This window comes from Phodopus roborovskii, unplaced genomic scaffold (genome assembly GCF_943737965.1).
Source record: "Phodopus roborovskii unplaced genomic scaffold, PHOROB, whole genome shotgun sequence".
Lineage (NCBI taxonomy): Eukaryota > Metazoa > Chordata > Mammalia > Rodentia > Cricetidae > Phodopus > Phodopus roborovskii.
Window position 1 is genome coordinate 2520253 of NW_026126447.1, and position 18891 is coordinate 2539143.

Consider the following 18891-nt stretch of genomic DNA (forward strand, 5'->3'; position numbering starts at 1 on the left):
TCATCATCAAAATGCTATGTCACAGGTGAGTGACTTAGTTTCTCTAAGCAGGAATAAAGTTGTGTTTCAAAAATGTCAATAACAGAGTTTACAAAGCCACTAAAATTTATGAAGCTATTCTGTAAAATGTGAAAGAGCTCAGGCCAAGACCTCTAATTGAAATCACACACACACACAGAAAGAAGTTATGGAACCAGGAGGAAGGCTTGTTGGAAAGATGGGTTTCAGAAGGAGGCAGAGGGGCATGAGAGACAGAGTGGGATGAAACTGATGAAGATCCATTATATAAATATATAAAACTGTCAACAACAAAAGATAGCAACTATTTCTGTTTTCCATTTTGCTAAGTGCCTAGGGGAAGACATTTTCTGTGTTGATTATTGTTCTACAGTAACAAAATCAACATGGATTAAGGGCATGGACAACTATGAATGAATGACTGAGTTAGGAGGGAGAGATGTGCACAAAGGGAAGATGCAGGTGTTAACTCATTTGCCTCTGTGGACAGATGACTGTGCAGATGGCTCATGCACTAATCAAGGTGACATGGGGTGTATCATAAGTCCAAGGGACACTTTACAATGCTGGATTGGAAATGTACTTTAAAAGACAGGACAGGAAGCCAACAGAATGTAGTTAAGTCAGAACAGGTTGGTGTTAAGAAAATCCTTTTACTCCCTCCAATGATGTCCTCCTTCTGTGTTCATGACATACACATTCATTACCCTCCCTTCCTAGCAAGAAGGAAAAAGAAAGACTGTCAGAAGAGAGTGCAAGAGGGATAAGAATAAAACATGATGCTATGTGTGTGGAGAACTGTCACAATGAGACCCATTTCTTTGTATGCTAACCCAAAAAATTGTTTCAAATTTTTTATTCCAAACTTTTCTTCTTATCCTGGAGAATCTTTCTGACATAGATTACTGAATCCATTGAACAGAGCCCTGCTGTAAATAACACACTTCTGCATACTCTGCCTTCTAGTTACCCCAAGCCTTCATAGGTTCTTTTATGCATTGTCTAGATGGACAGCAGTCAGAAATAGAGTTTCCTAGGCTTTCTGGTATCTCCTGTGGAGGTTAGAAAGATGCATATGGTTTCAGTTGGGTGGTGTCTTTCATGAAGGGTGATATAGGTATGGAGGTTTGTAGGGAAGACAGAACCTCCTGGGATAATAGTGCAAAGGGTCCTTTGGGTGGACATATTGACCCATTCTAAGATATTAAGATTTCTGATTGAGTGAAAGGCACAACAAGCTGGCCAAACAATGAAAAAAGGATAAACAAAGCCTTGTAGTCTTCGGTTATGGAAGAATAGAAGGTTTGAAGAGCTAAGAAAATGTCATTTTGGTAAGAGTGTAGAAGATAATGGTCATGTGAGACCTCTGGGACTGATTTGATTTTCAATAAAAGTAATCACCACAGATTGTCTGCTGTGTGAAGAATGGACAAGAAGAGAGTCACCACAGAAGCAGTAAGGCTAGAAGGGATGAATGTGAGGCTGAGGAGTCTGTGGGACATCAGCTAGAGAAATGTGGTATGGATGTGATAAGTGGGATTAAATGTCAAGATCTGGAAATACAGGCTAGAGAATCTGGGTGAAATGCGTGAATGAAAAAATGGCATTTTGGAGGTCTTTGGATATGAAAGATGTAGGAGAACATATGAAAGCCACCCACAGATGGTAGGGGGACATATGAGGGAGGAAGAAAGGGAGGGAGGGAGAGGAAACTGGGATCAATATGTAAAATAAGAAAAATAAATAAAAAAATAATAAACTCAGAAGGAGCAAACAAACAAACAAAAAAGAATGGGATGGGAGTTGGTGGGGGGACAAGGGAGGAGGGGAGGAAGAGGGAACTGTGATTGACATGTAAATCAACCTTGTTTCAAATTTAAATAAAAAATTACCAAAAAAAGAAAAGAAGAAAATGAAGGCAACTATGTGAATAAAGATGATAGTAAAAGAATACTCAATGGGATGGGGTAGCAGCTGCCTTGGTAAAGAGTATTCCATACAGTCAATCCCTTGAGAATAGAAAATACATTGTGAAAATGTGTACATTTGATGCAGCAATTCAGCACTTAGGAATATGTCTGCCTTATAGAAATGGTCTGACAGGCTGCATGAATATCTGCCTAGCTCATTACACAGGTAAACAATATATACCATGATTCTTCTGTCTTCCTGTTAGTGCAATAAATAAATAAATAAATAAATAAATAAATAAATAAATAAAATAATGGCTAACAGAGCAAATAATAAAGTGAGTTTCAGTATCCTAATTATATCCACATAATGACATCTATAGAATAAGATGGAAATGTATAGCTGACAAAGAGAGATACTTTTGAAACGTTTTTTAAAAGTAGTATGAATGCATTGATAATTTCATACCATGAATTTTAATGATATTTACCTCTCTCTTCACTCCATGCATACCCATGCTTCATTTAGAATAATGGGAAGGAACACCATTGGTATTCACACACACACACACACACACACACACACACACACACACTCACACACACACACACACCACCCTATATATTTTTGGGAAATGTTAAGAGAATATGAATCAGGCTATTATCAATTGTCTTTTTTTCGCTCCTATTAGTAGCAGCAGGTAGTTCAATGGTAGAGTGTCAACTCTTGCTTTTATGAAATTCTAATCCATTTGTTCTTTGTTCCTTCCTCACATTTTTGTCTTCCTCTCTTCCCTCCCAACTTCTCTTCCTTCTTTCCCATCTCTCATTTATTCTATTATAAACATCACATATTTCTTTAATCATAACATAATTTAAAAACTCAATATGTATTCGTTATCTTTTATACCATTCTTTAATAAACTGATACATTTGTCATTCTGATCTCCTTCTGCTTTCATTCGTAATCTTCATAGGAAGGAAAGGCAATTTTGAAAGAAAGAAGAGAATTCAGGTGTACTGAGTTTCTTTTGTATTAAGCATGGTGATAAATATTCATTTATTGGCATAGGTAAATGAATAGGCAACTTGCTCACATGATGTCAAGGGTGGTATGTAGCATGTCCTTTATATCAGCCACCAGCTGACAAATAATGACATGGAGATGTTTTATTAATTATAAAAGCTTGGCCATTGGCTTAGGCTGGTCCCACTAGCATTTGTCACTTAATTAACCCATTTATATGAATCTACATCTTGCCATGTGGTGTTAACTCTCTTCCATCTCATACCACCTACCTATTTCTTCTCTGTGTCTGGCTGGTGACTCCACCTTTTTTTCTCCCAGGGTCTCCCTCTGCCTGGAAGTCCTGCCTGTACCTCATGCATAGCTAATAACCATTCAGCTTTTTATTACACCAAGAATAGCAATACATCTTCACACAGTGTACAAATATCCCACTGTATCTATGCAACAGACTATACCTTTCTAAAAACCCTTCAATGATTGTGCTAGAGCACAGTCACAAAGCCACTGCTGGATAGTGGGACAATCAGGAGAGTATCCTGTGCTGGCTGGACATACAGCTCCAGTGTACCAGTAGCATCCACTACCATCAAAACTTTTCTATATCTAACACTGGATATAGTTATACTAGTGCATCCCATTTGAATACCAGCCCTTCTCAATATCCTTGAGCCATACAACCCCCATGCCATTGTCACTTTAAAACTATCTCCCTTCAGTTTTTATAATGCTTCCTGCAAGCCTGCATATTTGAGCTCAAAAGGAAATTGGTACAATTCAATTGGGCTGAGACAATTTAGTGTTCAAGGCAAGTTCCAAGAATGAAATGTGCATATAGGATTACCTCTGGCAATATAATTTCAAAAGATTGTAGGATCAATTTTGCATTCCTAATTATTATTTTTATAATTACACATACTTATGGGGCATATATGATGGTTCCACACAGGTGTACAATGTACAATGACAAAACAGAATAATTTATACTTTTTTTCTCCTGAAGGATTTATCTCTTGAGCTTGGAACATTGAAATACTTCTCGTCTAGTTCCTTGTAAATGCCTAATAAATGATTGCAAGTTTTAAGTTGTAATCATCCCATGTTCCTTATTCCTACTCCTTAACTGCATTCAGATACTCAGTGCCCATGGATTCCCCATCTCTACGTATTGCTCATACTTTGTACTTTCTAAAGAACAGACTTCTGTGGTTCTCTCTGTAGATTACCAGAAGCAATAGAGTCTAGGCTTGAACTGAACTGATGTAGCTAGATCTCTGTGGAATTGTCCATCTCTGGTGATGGAGGAAGACTGAGAGCTCAGGACCATATTGCTGAGGAACAGCTATAGCATTAGCCTTCTCAATGATGGATAGAACTCTTTGTGATGTTGGGACTCAAAGGGAATGTGTTCTGTTCCTTTCATGCCAGCTTTTATTCTCCAGGTCCCTTCTTGTACCCCAGTCCCATGAACTTGACAAGAAGATTACAGTCTACAGCAAAGGATTTTTTTCCTAAAGGATTTGTGGCCTGTATCTTTGTTCTCAACCCTGCCATATCCTGGCTATGCAGCATGGAGAGACCTGTGGCTCTAGTCAAGCTTCGGATTTCTTTTCGCAAACATTCCCCTGTGACTTATCTCCAGGAAGATTCCCACCTTACTGTCTGAGGGCAGTGTAGAGGCTCTGTCTTCCACATTTTTATCCCAGGTCTAATACAGCATCTGGCCCATTGGAGCCATATGTAGAAAGATGAAATGAGAAACATCATCTGTAAGCAGGCGGCAGGGGTGCATTGACTGCAAATCCTAGACTTCACACGTTCTAACTCTCCCAACCCCTCTGCAAAGTAGAACACTTGCAGCCATATCATCTGGCAGAAGATGAATGTATAACTTGCCTAGGTTTACAGAAGTGACAATATTGCAAGTGCCAACTGTTTTTATTGTCATACCTACTGATAAATGCTATGTCATAAGTGCAGACACCATTATAATGCACTATCTCAATACTAGGAAGAGCAGGAGAGGAGAAACAAATGGCATGGAAGGATGGAGTGAGAAGAAGAAAGAAAACAAGACCATTAGTGGTGATTCGCTCCTTCCCTTTTTAAGATGTTTTCCGTTTTCTAACTGAAGCTTGCTAGAGAGTATGTTAGGGCTGTGGGCTACGTCATTAAGCCAGAGGAGGGTGAAAGTTCTATTTTACACAACACTGGAACATTTCCAGGTGGACAAGGAAAGGGTGTCAGCCTAGGTGTGACACTCTTAAGATATGAAAAATGAGAGTCTCCTTCCAGAAGACAGTTGCAGGATGGCAGAATGCCTGAAATGTATTTCACTGGAGAAGGCTGAAGAGGCTGATTTACAGAAGTAACATGCTCTTTCTATTTTTCTCTTGTCAGAATTCCCAATGTGTTTCTTGGAGAAAGAATATCAGACTCACTGTCTTTACGGACAAGAGGGAAAAAGACAAATTTCAAGCCCTACAGAAGAAAAAAAAAAGTTCTAATGAAAATGTGCAGCAACTGGCTATATTCGTGACAGTGAGAAGACTGTCAAGGAAGGCAGTTTAGAAACTTTCAGAGGTGTCAAACTATGGTCTCTCTGATGCCCCCAAACCCCAGTTCCTGATCCTTTAGTTCTTTTATTAGTGAAGACCCAGAAGAGATGGAGTCTCACAATGGAGCGGAGTGACAAGTCTAATAGTCACAATGACTGGACCAGAAGGGTTCTGCTTACGCCCCCAACCCCTGAACCTCTGTCCATGCCTCAGATCGCCCCAGGAAAGACAGAATGTTAAAAGGTCTCACCTTTCTTCTCAAAGTCTATTTTCTCTTCTCCTGCCCGTCCCAAACTGTCCAGGCCATGGGTCATCTGGCTGCCAAACTCATCCTCACGGGAGACATGGTCGGTCCGCCTAGGTGGGTCCTCCTCCTCCTCATAGTCATAGTCATCCAGAATGGGGGTCTCCCGGATGGGTACACCAATGACTGAGTTGTGTGCCTGAAGCCTGGAGGAGCGGAAGCTCTCCCTGGCCTGAGGGCCCAGCAGCACTGATGGGATGTAGTGAATCTCATGAGTGGCTTCCGTGCTGGCGCTCTTCTGAGGGATGCGCCGGCGCTTCTGCCAGCGCCGCTGGGCATACAGTGCCACTGTGAAGACCAGCAACAGGAGTAGCAGTGCAATGAGTCCACCCTGTAGTAGGAAGAAATAAGAGCAAAATATGGGCCGCTCATTTGTGGATTGGAGGGCCAGAGTGTTTTCCTTTCTGTCTCACTTAGCCTGGGGTCTATGGATTCCAACAGCTGCGGATTTGTAGCTAGAGAGACACTACTTTCCAGCCCAGCTTTTTCCACCAACAAACCTTGAGACTTAGAGGAAACAGTTTGACTTCTCTTTACTTTAGTTCCCTAGCCATCAAGGATAACTAAGAGTCTCACTCTTCCTTCTTTACAAGTTTAAGTTTGATATAAAGAGCAAAGGATATTGCTAACAGCCATGTTAGAACAATCTAGCTCATTAAATGCAGGCTGTTGCTTTCCTGTTCCTCCCACCAGCTAAGCGGCCCCAGGACAATCCATCAAGCTCTCTCAGCCTTATTTTATTATCTACAAAATGAGTTCCCTAAGGGCATAAGCAATAGTAACATTCCATATATCCCATTACAACTATAAGATAGTATTAGATTGCATTATCAAATCCAAACATTTCTACAGTTTATATTTTGCTCATTTTTAGTCCTTTAATCTTTGACTTTCAAAAAGGTGCCTGGGACAAAGCAGGTGCTTAAAAATGTTTGTAGAATGAATGAACACACAGGTGACTGAAAGCAAAGCTTTATAAGTCTCCTTTAATCTGAAAATTAAAGTAAAATAATGTCAATTCGTCTTTAACCCATTGCAACTCTCCATATTGTACATTACTGAGAAATATGATGGCAGCATGTCTACAAGGGGAGCTAACTGACTTGTAAAATTCATGAAATGATCTGCTCTATGAGTTTCCATGGAGAAACAATTCCCCCCAAATGCATTTATCTCTCAGGTCCCTGCCAAAGGTAGACAGCAGGAGTCTTAAACCCGTCTGTTCTCCCCTAATCTCCACAAAACCAGACAAATCATTGTTGCAGTTATATTTCTTCACTTTGTACCATGCTCTGTACCATTTGGAGATTAGTAGCCACTTTGTTCAGTTCTGTTTGTATGATACCCACACAGGAGGGGGTCATCCCAGATGTATGTGAAGTGAGCATAGTGTGGAAAGAGGATTGGAACCTTATGTTTATTGTTTTATTTTAGTGTGGGATACAAAGGTTCTAGGTCATGTCACCTAAAGTATTGCTATGTCAAAAACAAACAAACAAACAAACAAAAAACCAAAAACCAAAAAAAGCGAAAAGGTGGGAAAACGGTCACTACAAAGTGGTGGGCTGTGCATAAGCATATGGGCCTTGAGACACTACTATACCATTGTCTCGTGTGGACAATCTACTCATGAAAGCAGTGAGTCAGCAGGAATAAATAGGTGTTGAATCACCAACAGTGGCTAAGAATGCGATACAGATCCACACTAAGGAAGTCATGTTTCTAATCTCGTTTCTTTAACCAGGGATATGTAAAGAAAATGAAAGAACAATTGATATATCCGTAGACCTGGGCATCCAGCCACTGAGCACACAGCAGGATTAAACCCAGACCTTGTTGACTGAAAAATATTGCAGGGTAAACAGGAGTAATAGACTGAGGGAGGGATAAGGGAATCAAGGATGGTGAATTTCACAAATCAAGCCAAGATAAATATGATTATTTAAGGTGAGAGCATATGAGATCAGAGAGGACCCTAAACAAGATGGCTGCTGTCCCATTAAAAGGAGAGAACTTAGAGGTATGGACACATAGAAAGAAGGTAAGGTGAAGAGACAGAGATTAGAGTGACCCATCCACAGGCCATAGAATGCTACAATCAATGGTCCTTCCTTCACAAACTAAGGCAGCATCTCCAACAGAGCTTCCAGAATTAGTGACTCTGATGGCATTGGATTGAGGGGTTTCTGACATTGAGCTATGAGAGAATATCTTTATTTTGTTTTAAGACACCTAGCTTATAATAGTGGGTTGCAAGAGTCCCAAGAAGCTGATCTTCTCATTATGAGACCCCAGCTTTTCAGCTTCGAGATTATGTTTTCTGAGAACATCTCCATTACCCTTATAATAAACATTAGAGAAAGCAAGGAAGGGAAGAAGAAAGATTTATTCCACATATAGTTCCAGTCCATCATAGCAAAAGCAAAGTGACTCATAATATGGCATTGGGGAGCAGACAGAATGCCGGATCTCTCATTTTCCCCTCTTTAATTGTATCTAGCCTATGGGATAATGCTGCAATATTTATGATGAGTCTTTTCCCACTGAATTAAACCTTTTCAGAAGCACTTCCACAGATACAGAGTTGTGCCTTACACATTCTCAGTCCAATCAAGTCTATGACTGACATTAACCATCACAAGGTATGTGCCTCTTCCTTTTTCTCCATGTCTATCAGGGCTACCAGTTATCTAAGTACAAATCAGATCATCTCTCTGGCCAGCTTTCTAGTTCAGGTTCTGGCTTGTTATTTGCCAGCATTTGTTGTAATACTTAATACAGAATTAATTGTAAGAAACACCCAGGTCCCTAAGACCCTCACTAGATAAGTCAGAGAAATGCAAGTATAAGACTCTCTCATTAGCTAAAACCACAGGAGCCACAGAGCTCCTAATCACATTTTGTATGACTCCTCAGCTGCTTTTCTTTTCCAGAGCACCTTCACCTTGTTTGGTTACACAAACAATATTAAACCTCACAAATTACCTAGTCTAAAAAACAATACTCCCAAGATACCCTACCAAGAGAGCCTTCAGAGAAGTCAGAGTTAGGATGCCATTCAGTCTGGCCTCATTTCCATCTATTTTTTTATGTTAAAATATCCAGGCTCAGGAGAAGAAGCAAGAGAAAGGAAAGGTGAGGATAATGGGAAAAATGCTTTATTTGACAATGTGTCATTTGGAAACTGATTATTTCTGTCTCCAACCTTTTTAATATTCCCTCACAATGGCCAAGTCGCAAGGGGATTTTGTATTCTAAGGCTGGATTTATAATACTCTGTTCAGCAGTGATAAGAACACGGGCCTTTAATCCTCAGAGCTGTGAACATGCATATTCTCCCAAGTAATGTCCTTCCCTTCTTGCCACTTGTTTCTAGTCCCTGGCAGACAGCCCCATGATAGCTTTGGGCAGGTGACCCATTGGATGTTCTATTTGTCCAAATGCCTAGTGGCAGAGTGAGTTTGGTAGCCTGGGCAAGCCACCAGGTTGTCTGAGAAGTCCCTCTGGGACTTCAGACTATGCATAAGCTCTAAGGATTGTAAGAAAACAGTCCAGTCCCTCCATGGTATAGAGAAGGAAACTGTTTCTGTCACTGGGAAAATGAGAGTGATTTGCTCAAGATCACAGGATGTCTTACAAAGGTTTTAGAGACAGACTTTATAGTCACTACCCACCAAAGGTGCTAATAAGCTTGTCAATCAAGAGAGTTTGCTTAAGGAAAAAGGTCTTGTGACCTTCCACTTCCCTCATATCCCAATTTGCAATATCTTTCATTGTGATCATTTTAATGCATGCTGAGTGGTCTTGGCTTTATCTCCCTTCTTCTGTAACTCTCAATTCATTTTGCTACCACAATGAAAGCTGAGTTAGAAACAGATCCAGTTCATCTCCTTTGACTCAGCTAGGAGTCTTATAGTATGAAGTTCAAGTGCTTGTCATACAGGTTTCCATCTTTGTGAGTAACCTGGTCTGCAATATATACTTTTGAGATACTCATGAGGACTCAGATTTTATTTTTGACATAGGTTGGTAAAAACATGCTTTGAACTGTAGAAAGATCATACTGTATGTGTGGTAGGGAGACAGATATCAGAGAGGCCATTGAGGTTTCTGTTGACAGGTTCAAATAGTGGTTCTTATATGGGATAAATTTGTACTCCTGGAGCTATTTGGAAATGGGGCAATTGTGGTTGTCACAACTACAGATAGTAGATTGTTGCTATTATCATCTAATGAGTAGTGAGTAGAGGCCAGGGAAATGAACCAAATGTACAGGAAATTCATGTAAAAAAAAAAAACCCAACTGGTTCAAGTGCTTAAGTTACTGATATCACCAACAACTGAGAGTCCCAGGCTTAAGAGAGATTATGAAAATGGGAACTAAGGCAGTAGAGGTGGGCAGTCATCTACTCAGCTACCGGGGTTGATGTAAGGCATACATAACAGGACAGGAAGGTGGACTGGTAGGAAAGGGGAAGGGAGGAGATACTAATGATGACAATGAGTCTAGATTCTGTCATTGGGCCAGAGAGGGACCTAAGTATTAATGATTTCCTGAGTAATAATCTGGGTTATGCAAGATCTCAGCCCATAATGGAATGAGAGATATGTGCATGCATAAATAATCAATTAGCTAAAAAGAAGATACATGAACATTAAAAGATAAGGTGTTGCATACAAATACACAAATTCATATCTGTAAGTATATACCCACACTTCTCTGTGTGTGTATAATTAGTTACATTTATCTACATTTATTTCTTTGCCTTTGGGGAGATATTGGCTGACCTGTTTAAGAAGGCCTCATTAAAGAAAATAAAAAGTATTTTTCTTTTAAACAAGTCACCGATTAATCATGTATGTCTTAGATGCATATTTTATTTCCCAAGAAAATGCCAAAGGGGAGAAAAGTGGAAACACATTGTGGTTCTTTTGAATGTATTCCTCCCTCCCCCTACTTCCTTCCAGTTTAAATATCCTAATTATCTTTAGGACACATCATAAAAGGAATTAAACCTTTACAACACAATATGAATCCTGCAGAAATGTTTCGAAAGGACAGCTAATAGACACTCAGTCCTGACCATGAACCAGTTTGACATGGGTGGGATGTGGGCTCTACTACATTTAGGTTGTGCACTGTGGTTAAGCCACTCAAGTTTCTTCTTTCTCATCTGCAAACAGTTGCTAACATGAAACTGAGAAGAGATGAAAAGAACCTAATGCAATCATTTTATACAACACCACATTTAACATAATGACCTGCATTTAGTAGGTCTCAGGAGATTAAAACAAAATTTTTATTGTAGATACCTACCTTATTTCCCTTAAAAATTTAAGTATGAGGTATTGATGAAATCAATTTTTCCCATACACAATAGTATGAGAGAGTCTTGATACTGTAACTGCATCCCACACTGCTTTCAGGCTGTGAGACATGGCCATGGCCCTTCTTTGGAGTGAGAAGGTGAAATTATGTGTTTCTTAAAATCTGCTTACTACCACTTTATTAATATATTTTCAGAGAGAGTCACACAGGCTGGGCTGGAATGTGCTTCTTAGACCAAGTAGACTTTGAACCTGAGATCTTCCAGCTTCTGCTTGCCCAGTAGTTGAATTAAAGTTATGTGCCACCAATACCAACCCAAATGTCTGACAATAATCATCCTTGCTCTATTATTCTAGAAGATTAAAAATCCAAAGCTGGCCTTGAGGACATTAGGAGAGGTGGAAAATGTACACATATTTGCCATCTTGCCTGGTTCAGCAAATCTAGATGAAGGTGCTACAGCAGCTAAACAACCTCCTTCTGTGTCCTTGTTAACGCTGTTTTTCTGGCTGAAATGCCCTCATTTGACTTCTTTACTTAGTTCTTTAAGCCTTCACCCCTGAGTTATGGGTTCTCTAAAATATGCTTTCCCTGGTTGGGTCAAGTGGCCACTTGTTAGTCCCACTGGCTCATGCGTGTCTGTCGGAGAACATAGTGATTTGTAGAGGCAACTTGAATACTACCTGCTCCCATGAGTACACACTTAATCAGCCATCTATTTCTCAGGATATATTCCAAGGTCTGACAGTGAGTAGGTGTCATTTTGCACCTACTCTATTTCTATACTGAGAATCAATGAATGGAAGTCCAGGTTTTATTTCTCTCAAAATGAATGTGAATGCTACATGGCACCTAGTAGATCTTCAATTAATTGCTGAAGAATGAATGAATGAGTTCACTATGAATGCCTCTTTGATGCTGGATGCTTGAAATACACCTACAGCTGCCTGGCAGTCCTCCATCTGTATGTAACAGAGAGTAGAGGATAATTCACATGAGCCATTTAACACAAATCAGTACCCCACTCCATATCCTTAGGTGGCCTCTCAAGTTCTGTCTTAGATCCCACTCTGATGGATGAAAAATGGAGAGGGTAAGAGACTGAATGGGATTGATTTTCCTCCCATTCTTTTAGTCACTGTGATAAACAGATGGACCCTGCAGTCAGGGAGGGGCTCTGCCCAGGTTCCTTGCTCTATTCATTCACTGCACTGCTTTAAGAGCACATCTGGAAACAGACAGCATCAAGTTCAGAATTTTTCACTTTGTCACCTTCCAGTGTTGTGACCTTAGAAAAGTATTTGATGCTCAATTTTCCAATTCTAACATGAGAATAATAACACTCACCCAAATGAGTTGTGGTAGAGATTAGCTAAAATGGCACAGTGTTTTCTATTTTGAGATAAGATCACACAATGTTGCCTAACTCCAGCCTGTGTGTTATCCATGCTGAGCTCAAACTCACAATCCTCCTGCTCAAGGTCTTACATGTAACACCTTGTTGTTATATCCTGACCCCATGCCAAACTGTTAGCCTGGAATTAGAAATGCATAGATATGGCCTTGAAAGAGTTGCAGTTGTTTGGGGGAATAGATATGCAAGAAGATAATTACTCCCATGCACACACAGTTGGATAAAATCTATGCTAGGGGGAAAACAGTGAAGAGCAGAGTTTCTCACAGCTTCCAATGCAAACTATAGAGGGAATGGGAATAAAATACACTCCCCTGTATCTCCAATTAAAAACAAATTAAAAGGGAGGAGGGCTACACATTCAATCAAGTGTATTCACCCCCAAAATAGGACAGAATTACCAGAGAGCCCACTGAGCAGCACAGTAGGTAAGAGTTGTAGTGTGTGCACTGTCATTTGCTGATTGGAAAGCCCTAGGTGGGTCAATGTGTTTTCTGGTGCCTGTTTTCTCATTTGAAAGTGAAAGACAATAGTCCCCACTGAATGACAGCATTGTGAGGATTAACTGCACATCTACACATAAAGGACCTAACACACCAGTGCTCATTGAATGATGGTGTCATGAATTCTGGCTTAGGAAAAATGCATTGAGGAGGGAACCAGAGACCCAAGTCTGTCACTTGTCTCTTATAAACCAAAGAAGCCAACAAGCAATCCACACCTCACATTCATGACTGTTTAAAATACATAAACAAACAGCTGCAACAGACAAATAATCTATGCATCCTTAACTTCATTTAGCAACTGAGGGTCCTAAGCTTCCAACAGGGCACTCTGCCCAAGGTTGCAAGGTTGGTTAGTGACAGAGCACACATTTGATTTTAGAGTGTAAACTCATGTGCTGTAACCATCCTGAAACTGTCACTGTCAGAGAGTAGATGACAAGAAGGGAGTGAGTGATGAGAATAGCCTTCATAATTCACTCAGTATTTCAGTTCCAAATCCACAAAGGCATTCCTACCCCTTTGCCAACCATCAGCACTATGCCAACTATGGAGAACTTTGAAGGAGGAATGTATGCTAGAACTCTAAGACAAGGCACTTAAAGTAAGTTTCCTATATGCAAGGGGCTTGACATGTCTGATGCTGACCTTTTTAGAAATCATAATAGAAAAAAGGAGGCTTGGTGTGGAGGTTCTTCTCATTGTAGCCCCTTCGAATGGTGCACTTCATCTTCACTCAATCCTAAACTTCTGCCTTCTGTCTTCACATAATTTTTATTATAGCAATACTTTCCCCTACAACTGATTATATTGCATGCTGTGTTCAAAGTTTTTGACCCAACAGGAATGGAATTTTGATTATTAATAAACAGCAATGATTTATTTTCCTCTTAAGCATGAAGAACACTTCTTAGTACACTGTTGGCATTTAACAAATATTTTTGGATGGTAAGGAGGAAGGATACATGAATGAATAGACAAATGGTTCTATAAGCGTTCTGTTAGCACCTTGAGCCCAGCAGTGATCCTGAACTGTTTCAGAATCCTATGTTCTGCCAGAGACCAGAACATATTTAAAGAATGAAGAAACTAGTATTTTTAATTCCCCATTGATTTCTGGGGAAGAAATGCATGCCGTGGGAATTATTAGGAGGCAAACATATTTACAGGGCTCACTCATCTCTGTTATTTGAGAAACAAAACAAAACAAAACTTGGTCCAAATTTCAAATATTATATACTTCTGTGATTCTTGCATATGTATCATTTTGAAATTCTGAAGCTTTCCATGAAACAGGACAACCAGGATGTAGCTCAAAGTTGCAGAATTTGGGTCTAAATCTAAACTGGCCAGCTATAAATCTCTGGGTCAGCCTCTTTATTGTAAACCTTGCTATTGCCATCTTCTTTTCCTCTATTGGTGTGTGTGTGTGTGTGGGGGTGATATGCATGCATATTCATATTGCAGGTAGTTGTTAGTGGGTGTCACCCAGAATCATCTTATATATTGAGCCAGGGTCACTCGAACTCAGAGTTCACTAATTCAGTAAACTGAGATAAGCCACTTACTCTGGAGATGTCCAGTCTCTGACTTATGGGTATTGAGATTAGGTGGCATTTAGGTGAATGATAGGAAACTAAACTTCTGTCCTCAAGGGATCATCTTATTGAACCTTCCCTCCAGCCCTGCCACCTTGATATTTTACATTTAAAATAATCATGATGACAGATCACTTCATGCAAGGAATCCCCTGCCAGTGATCTTGCTTATAAAATAACTATATAATGTGGAGTGATTTATATACAATGCCTAGTACAGAAAGTGTCATGAAGAGAGGAAAATCTAAACAGCACCACTAACTCTGGCAAAGATAACTGCAACCACCAAAAGCAATGCAACATCTCCTGAGGATTTTCACTGCTTTTGATGCTTCCATCAAATATCCATCAAGCTTCTTCAAAACCTATTACCAGTCACAGAATAGGAGTACTTATAGAGTTGAGTTTTAGCTGCCATTTTTGGCCATTGGTGATGGAACTGTCAATTGACTTGAAGGCCTGAAGATCTCCCCCACTGAGACTGATCAGGAAGTCCCCAGGATTGTCAGTTATGACGGGGCAGAGAGTCAAGCATGAGATGCCCAGGAATAGGAAGGAGAAAGACAACAGACTCAATAGGAGGCCAGTGTGTACACCGACAGTGACAGGGGTAAAAGTTGCCCCTGTTCCTGATGGGGGGATGAATGCTTTATCCTTTCCTCCCCACCTCCCTGCTTTGGTCACCTACTTTAAAACAAACAAAACAGAGCTTACAATATTGAGTACCTAAAGTTAGCAAAGAAAATTGTCTACATATCTACTACTTCACTCTTGTGTGGGTGGTATATGTGTATGTATACATGTATACAGGTGCATGTGCCTGCATCCAGGGAGGTCAGAGGTTAACACCAATTATCTACATTAATCTGTACCTCATCTTTTGAAACAGATTCTTCAAGTGAATATGCAATTTAATGATTAGTTAGAATAGTATGGCTAGAGAGCTCCAGGCTCTCCCAGTCCCTAGCCCTCAGTAGCATCATGTCTAACTTTGTAATTGAGTGCTGAGGAATCTGAATTTAGGTAATGATACTCATACCATTTATACAATGAATTATCTCCCCTGTCCCTATTTTATTACTGCTAATACTTTCACAACCTTGTCACCCTACACCCACAAGAGAGATCATTCCTTAGGGAAACCCAGTAGGCCGTGTTCTTTCTACTAATTCAGGGGAACTAACAGTTGTTATACTGATCAATATCTAAAGCAAAATCTGGTTTATGGCACCAGAATCCAATCTACGCTTCCATATTCATTTCATCATTTTTCCTTCCTGTGTCTCTTTACATCCTCTCTTTTTAAAGTGATTGCTGTCATAGATTCAAGTCTCATGTGGAGTCAATGATAATTTCCAGTCAACATCTTTAACCAATGACATCTGAAAATGATTGTTTTCAATCCTGAAGGTTGGATGGATATATGAATCCTTGGCAGTGTACTCTTCAGTTTGTTATGCTGAGAAAAGACTATGGAGTCAATTATTCAAATTCATCAGTCTCTGAAAAATATATAATATGAAAACAAAAGAAATTCAACCAGGAAAAAAGTGGCCAAGAAAAATGAAAATAAGGCCCTTTTTTGTTTCCTTCCTTCCTTTCTTTTTTTTCTTTCTTCCTTCATTCCCTTCTTTCTTTTTTCTTCCTTCCTTCCTTCCTTCCTTCCTTCCTTTCTTTCTATTACTGGTATCCATGCCAGCAGAACATCAAATGGTACATGAATTGTAGGAAGAGGACATTAGGACTCAGGAGAAGAAATTCCACAGAAAAGGTTTAGCACTCAAATGAAACAAAATAAGTAAAAAATATTTTGTATAGAATAATTTAGTTTGCATACCATCCCTTCAATTTCCCTGAGAGAACTAGGTAAACCAAACTGAGAACTTCCTTTTCTGTATCTATCTTACAGAATTCACCTGGGAAGCATGGCCAAAGGTGGCTCTGGAAGTGCTAGCTTAGGACTAACAAATCATGACAGGTGAGGAGCAGGTGAGTTCAAATACCATCCATGACAACTACCCTAGTGCTCACAAGGAGGTTTATCTCCTCTATGAATCTAATCCCCCCTCTTTGAAAGTACATCCATCATCCAGTCTGATTCTCCAATTCAACCAGAGTCAGGTAAGGATGGTGATCTACTGTATGAAGTTATTCAAATAAAGTAAATTAATATTCATCTGCACTGATTTAAGACCTCAAATGGAAAGGAATGTTTGAAGGATAAGGCACTCTTTGATGTTGAAGATTTTGGGGGGAACTTTGAAAGAGGAGAGAGAGTGGGTAAAAATAAGAGTGAGTAGAGAAAGAAAGAAAGAAAGAAAGAAAGAAAGAAAGAAAGAAAGAAAGAGGCCCATCCTCTTGGTCCAGTCCCATTTCTCTGGCCAGGAGAATTCTTTTATCTTAATCACAAATTCTTCCATGCTCTCTATCCATGTTGAGGCTTCCCGCTGAGGCTAGATGTCAGGGGCATAAAGCAAGAGGGCAGATATGAAATGAAGATTTGAGACTTTCTTCACTTTCCTGTCATATTTCTTAATGGATTTTTCATATAAGTAAAGACAAAATGTTAGTCTCTATCTGTTTCACTTCTTTTCTCATCTCTCAAGCTGTTTCGAATTTGGGTGAGGAGGATACAGGAATTGTAAAGACCCAATATCCATTAACTGCATCAATAGTGTTTTCAGTAAACTGCTGTTATTATTATTATACTCACATAAAAGCCTTCCCAGGAAGGCTTCTCCTTCATCTCAAAAAAGCATCTCCATACTTTTCCCTTTTTTTTTTTATTTTAATCAATATACTTTCAAAATCTCACTGAAATGCCTCCCCTGTTTTTCTGTTTTTCATTCATTGTGTTTGGAAAGATGTGGGCCCTTTCTATTGGTGGCTTCTGTCCCTAATTCATGGAGGAATCCTGCCATTATCGTTCCCACTTTTGTGTCTAGGATTGGTTTGGCGAACTTCTTTACCATCATCAGGAAGATTTACAGGGCTGTCATTCCTTCTGTGAGGCAGAGCAAGCTGGGAGACTCAGGAGCAGCTGGGAACAGTGAGGAGGGACTGTTTCCAGTTCCCATGGAACATTCCACTCTCACTCAGGAGCTAAAACCACTGAAACTTGATCTGTGTCAGGCTTAGGGATGCTAGAACTGGGAATTCAATCCTTTTAATGAGACATTGGGAGAGTGATTCAGCCTCTTCTAGTCTATATTATTTACCAACCAACTAGTAACATTAACTAACTTTATCTGACTCCTAGGGTGAATGGGAGAATCAGATTGGATGATGCACATGAAAATATTAAAAAATTACTAAGTGTTATGTACATATGAGTATGTGGTCAGACACAACTATAACATACTCTCCAAACTATGACTATTTGTACTGGCTAGTTTTATGTCAATTTGACATAAGCTAGAGTCATCAGAGAGGAGGAAGCATCAATTGAGAAAAATGCTTCCATAGATCAGATTGTAGGCAAGCCTATAGGGTATTTTCATAATTAGTGATTGACTGGGGAATGTCCAGCCTTAGGGCTGGTATTCCTTAGTTCTCCAAGAAAGCAGTCTGAGCAAGCTTTAGGGATCAAGCTGGTAAGTAGCACTCTTCTGTGGCCTCTACCTGAGTTCCTGCCTCCAGGTTCCTGTCCTGATTTCTTTGATGATGAACTGTGGAAGCATAAGCTGAATAATACCTTTCCTTTCCAACTTGCTTTGTTCATAGTGTTTCATTGCAGCAATAGTAACCTTAACTAAGATATTACATTGGAGAAAAATCCAAGCCTCCTCTTGTTATCTGGGTAGAAGGATTACAAGTGTTGAAGGCATGGTCCTCAATGCAATGTTCAACTGTGGGGTGTTCAGACAGTGACTGAAGAATAAGGACTCAGTCCTAATCAACTGATTAACCCCTCAGTGGGTACGTAATAAGATGTGCTAAAGTGTAGTGGTGGGAAGGATGGAAGGTAAAGAATTGAAGGATGCTGACTCTGGAGTTGTGTCTCTGAAGGTATGTCTCACCACATAACTCTTCCTCTCACTGTCCTGAAGGAAGAATTATTCTTCTACACATTCCCTGCTATCATGTTCTGCTTCAGTACAGTCAACAAGACTAGGGCCAAGCAATGATTAATTGAATCCTCCTAATCTATGAGCCCAAGTAGCTGTTCCCTTCCTTTAGTTCTTCAAGCATTTTGTTGAAGCCACATGAAAAATGACAAGTATATATGCT

General features: G+C 39.8%; 1 protein-coding gene across 3 annotated transcripts in view; it reads right to left on the reverse strand.

Annotated features, from left to right (window-relative positions):
- Positions 1–18891, reverse strand: part of Astn2 (astrotactin 2) — a 951602-nt gene that overhangs the window by 729198 nt on the left and 203513 nt on the right. For all 3 annotated transcript variants that reach the window (XM_051188027.1, XM_051188026.1, XM_051188028.1), the window contains exon 3: positions 5764–6148. In XM_051188027.1, coding sequence (XP_051043984.1) covers positions 5764–6148 — 385 coding nt within the window. The remainder of the gene's footprint in view (positions 1–5763; positions 6149–18891) is intronic.